Source organism: Triticum aestivum, chromosome 2B (assembly GCF_018294505.1).
Source record: "Triticum aestivum cultivar Chinese Spring chromosome 2B, IWGSC CS RefSeq v2.1, whole genome shotgun sequence".
NCBI lineage: Eukaryota > Viridiplantae > Streptophyta > Magnoliopsida > Poales > Poaceae > Triticum > Triticum aestivum.
This window is the reverse complement of record NC_057798.1, coordinates 101,821,989-101,826,347: the sequence shown is the minus strand read 5'-3', so window position 1 is coordinate 101,826,347 and position 4,359 is coordinate 101,821,989. Positions and strand designations below refer to the sequence as shown.

At 44.7% G+C, this 4,359-nt stretch overlaps 1 protein-coding gene across 1 annotated transcript; it reads left to right on the top strand.

The window, feature by feature from the left end:
* The first annotated feature begins 603 nt into the window (after nucleotides 1–603).
* LOC123040643 (peroxidase 2) lies at nucleotides 604–2,057 on the top strand. The gene is made up of 3 exons (XM_044463427.1): nucleotides 604–878; nucleotides 989–1,165; nucleotides 1,260–2,057. The coding sequence occupies exons 1-3, from the start codon at nucleotides 675–677 to the stop codon at nucleotides 1,821–1,823; spliced, it is 945 nt and encodes a 314-aa protein (XP_044319362.1). The 5' UTR covers nucleotides 604–674; the 3' UTR covers nucleotides 1,824–2,057.
* The last annotated feature ends 2,302 nt before the right edge of the window (nucleotides 2,058–4,359 follow it).

Below are 4,359 nucleotides of genomic sequence, written 5' to 3'. Positions count from 1 at the left end.
ACTGAAATTTGAATGACGATGGAGAAAGATAGATGAATGATTTGCACGACCAGCCACCTGCTTCAACAATCAGCAAAAATCTCAGCCCATGATCGATGGATAGTGGAATACCACATACATTTCCTGAGACTTATATCACATACATTAAAATACTAGCAAAAGTACCAGTGCACCACGTAGGTGCACTGCACGAAGAACCATGCATGGTCATGTTTCGCGCTCAATTTGAGGCTCATATCTGGCCATGAACCGCGGCGAGTCACAGAATCATAGCAGAAAAATAGCACAGTACTCACTCACCCATGAGTTAGTACAAAACAAACTGCACACACGTCAAGCTATATTCTAGCTCTAGCTCGTGCTCGAATGCCCTATCATACTCCTAGAAGAACTTAGTCGCCTGAATATCCCGCTAATGATTGTGACTTTGCAGTATTATATTCCTTGCATGCACCATAACGGCCCCGTAAAAGAGGAAAAATTTGCACGCCAATGGCGGATGTGGGCACTGGCCAGTGGCCACCACAATCACCATGTGCCGGAAATGCCCAAGCCTGCGTGCGGCTATATATATCTGCATGGAATGCAGAGCATTGCATTGCATCCAGTACAAGTGTCTCTTCCTATCACAATTAACCTTGTGTCCCTCACTAGACGTTCGCTAGCAAGAAGCCATGGCCTCTACTTCGTCTCTATCAGCCGTGTTGCTCTTGTGCCTGGCCATGACGGCGTCGGCGCAGCTGTCGCCGACGTTCTACCAAACGACGTGCCCGAACGCTCTGGCCACTATCAAGGCCGCCGTGACGGCCGCCGTGAACAAGGAGAACCGCATGGGCGCGTCGCTGCTCCGGCTGCACTTCCACGACTGCTTCGTCCAAGTAAGCTCTTCAAATATATATCCTGATCGCCGGCACGTTCCCTGTTTTCATTGCACGCATGCTTCTTGAGTCTTGAGTTCTTGACCATGCATGCTTAACTACATGAGCAGGGTTGTGACGCGTCTGTTCTGCTGTCTGGCATGGAACAAAACGCCATCCCGAACGTGATGTCGCTGCGAGGCTTCGAAGTCATCGACAGCATCAAGGCGCAGCTCGAGACCATGTGCAAGCAGACCGTCTCCTGCGCTGACATCCTCACCGTCGCCGCCCGCGACTCCGTCGTCGCCGTAAGACCTCCAACCTGTGTCATGGCGTGATCACCACCAAGTAGACCGGCTAATTTGCTCACCCTGGAAAAAAATTCTCCTCTGGTGCGTGCAGTTGGGAGGGCCGTCGTGGACGGTTCCTCTTGGGAGGAGGGACTCCACCAACGCAAACGAAGCGGCGGCGAACAACGAGCTACCTCCCCCATTCTTCGACCTCGTCAACCTCACACAGTCCTTCGGCGCCAAGGGCTTCACCGTTACCGACATGGTCGCCCTCTCCGGCGCCCACACCATCGGGCAGGCACAGTGTCAGAACTTCAGGGACAGACTCTACAACGAGACCAACATCAACTCCGGCTTTGCGACGTCGCTCAAAGCCAACTGCCCCCAGCCGACCGGCTCCGGCGACCGCAACCTGGCCAATCTGGACGTGTCGACCCCATACTCCTTTGACAACGCTTACTACAGCAACCTCAAGTCCCAGAAGGGGCTCCTGCACTCCGACCAGGTGCTATTCACCGGCACCGGCGGCGGCACCGACAACATCGTCAACAACTTCGCAAGCAACCCAGCGGCGTTCAGCAGCGCCTTCGCCTCGGCCATGGTGAAGATGGGGAACCTCAGCCCGTTGACTGGCTCTCAGGGCCAGGTCAGGCTCAGCTGCTCCAAGGTGAATTAATCGATGAAAAAATGGTCATATATCTGCCATCAATAAGGCTAGCAACGGCCATATTATATATAACATCATGTATTGTATAGTATATACAATCCATGATGTACTTAGGCACGCTTTCTTGGACCATAAGCTTGTGAAAACAGGCTTATTTGTTATATATGTATGTCAATGGTCCCGTGCAAAGGCATGAAGGCCATGTGTTGCAACTATCAACGAGCAGCTTTTCGTGATGTATAACATACTTCTATGATATAAACTAGCAAATATGCCCGTGCGTTACAACCGGAGAAAAACAATCAAATTATACAGATGTTGTAGAGATAAAAAAAAGTCTGAATCAAATGCCAGGATGAGATAAGGATTTTTAATATGTCATTTCACAAACTATGTCTGAGTAATGTCATGATGAGAAGGGACTTTTAAAAAGTCATTTCAAAAACCGAAATGTGATGGTCTCATCATGACTTGATTTCCAAAGACGCCACAACAAAATATTTTTTTGTTGAGCAAACTACATTGATGGACCCCTGCTTGAGCTAGACTGATGCATGATGTGTCTCGCCTTGACCTAACGTAGCGGTGTTTTCCATAACCAGTAAATCTATGGTACCAGAATAGCGGTGTTTTTCATATAGCTTACAAAAACTAACCCATAGGAAGCTGTGTCATTTTTTGGGGGGCTCAGCGTTGTACAGAACACGAAAACCTTTTTTTACCATATGCGTGAGGAACTAAATAAAAAAAAAATCATAAAACGACCTCTACAAATCCCCCAATAAAACCGTTACCTAAGTGATGGTTCGTTTTGTTCATTACTTATGAATCGGTTTTAATTTTTGTGAACATTTTCTAAAATTTTATGGATATTGTTTTCAAATTCCCGAATATGTTTTGAATACACTATCACATTTTAAAAATCATGAACATTTTATAACGATTTATTTGTAATCGTGGTTTTTTTTATAATATGCGAACAGTTTTTTGAAATCACGAACATTTTTTGATTTCCCGAATGTTTTTTGAATTCACAAACATTTTATGATTTATCTATATATTTTTCAGTACTCACAACTTTTTGAAATTTGGAATTTTTGGAAGTCCCGGATTAATTTAAAGAAGAAAAACTGAAACAAAAATGAGAAAGGAAAAAGGAAAAAAATTGGGGGCGTTACGACCGGCATATGGGCCGGGCCATTACCGCGTGCAGGGCCTGCTATATATAGGAGAAAAACATTTTATGATTTACCTATATATTTTTCAGTACTCACGACTTTTGAAATTTATATTTTTTGGAAATCCTGGATTAATTTAAAGAAGAAAAACCAGAAAGAAAAATGAGAAAGGAAAAAGCAAAAAGGGGGGGGGGGCGTCGACCGGCATATTACCCGCATGCCGGGCTTGCTATATATATAAGAGAAAAGGGGGGGGGGGGAGGAGGATACAACTAGGGATTGAACCCTAGTCTCCCGTACGGAAGGCTAAGGCTTTAGCCATTGCGCAGGTTTTGCGCTTGTGATGTATGAGTGTATCAGGCTATATAAGAACCAAATATGCCAGCGATTTAAAAAACATTGAATCGCTTTCTTTACTTATGGGTGGCATAGTGGGTAATTTATGGCAACTTCGGGGGTAATCTTATGATGGACGACCAGAAGCAATAACCCCTTTATTATTAGGTAGAGTTTATTGGGTTGCCACTTCATCCTTTGACTTCCTAAAAGGCTAATATATGCACTATATTGTGAATCGGAGGGTGTATGACTTAGGTCAAATTTTCGGTCAAAGTTTGACCAAAATACAATAGGGCCCCTTAAACTGAAACAGATAAAGAACATGCTACCTTATCTCAGGGTACACATGCTACCAAAAATATTAAACACACCATCAAAGTTACATCATATAATAATGTAGTGCACATACATTATAAAAAGGTATCAAAGCCATACGAAGATGCTATGGTGTATTCTTAAAAAAAGCATCAGTCTTGAGGAGCTTCCAAAAGATTCAGAGGATGTTGTGGATGCCAAATCTTCCAAAGTTGTAACATTTAGACATGTGTTTGATCATCCGATTAGTAACTGCGCCGTTGTTGCAGCGGCGCACCTCCAACCAGTGATCATACACTAGACCCATCTTCAATATTTTCTTCCACATATTTGGTTTTCAAGGTCTTATACTCATCTTCGATATTTTCTTCCACATATTTGGTTTTCAAGGTCTTGAAGAAGCAGACGACGCGGAACTTACCTAAGCCAAGGTTAACCAGCTGGCGCATGTACGGAGTCTCATCAAGCAGGTGGGGGTAATCCCAACTACTCCGACTGTAAAGAAATATAAGTTCGCTGGGAGCTAGGCGATCTTATATTTCTTCTAGAAGGACTACACATCAAATCAGGCGGCAACTCAAAATCCATGGCAGGGATATCAAGAGCACAAGAGAGAGCGAACCAAAGCTTGAGCCCAGGGACATAATCTGTTTTGCCATGGAAGGGCATTGCCCAGCTCCCAACCCGTGACCAGTTGTGGACTTGTGGTTAAC

What these genes read in the sequence shown, in the direction of transcription:
- LOC123040643 (XM_044463427.1), top strand. Translation starts at nt 675, where the DNA reads ATGGCCTCTACTTCGTCTCTATCAGCCGTGTTGCTCTTGTGCCTGGCC. An exon ending in TCCACGACTGCTTCGTCCAA is followed by an intron (nt 879 to 988) that starts GTAAGCTCTTCA and finishes CTACATGAGCAG; the next exon opens with GGTTGTGACGCGTCTGTTCT. An exon ending in CCCGCGACTCCGTCGTCGCC is followed by an intron (nt 1,166 to 1,259) that starts GTAAGACCTCCA and finishes TGGTGCGTGCAG; the next exon opens with TTGGGAGGGCCGTCGTGGAC.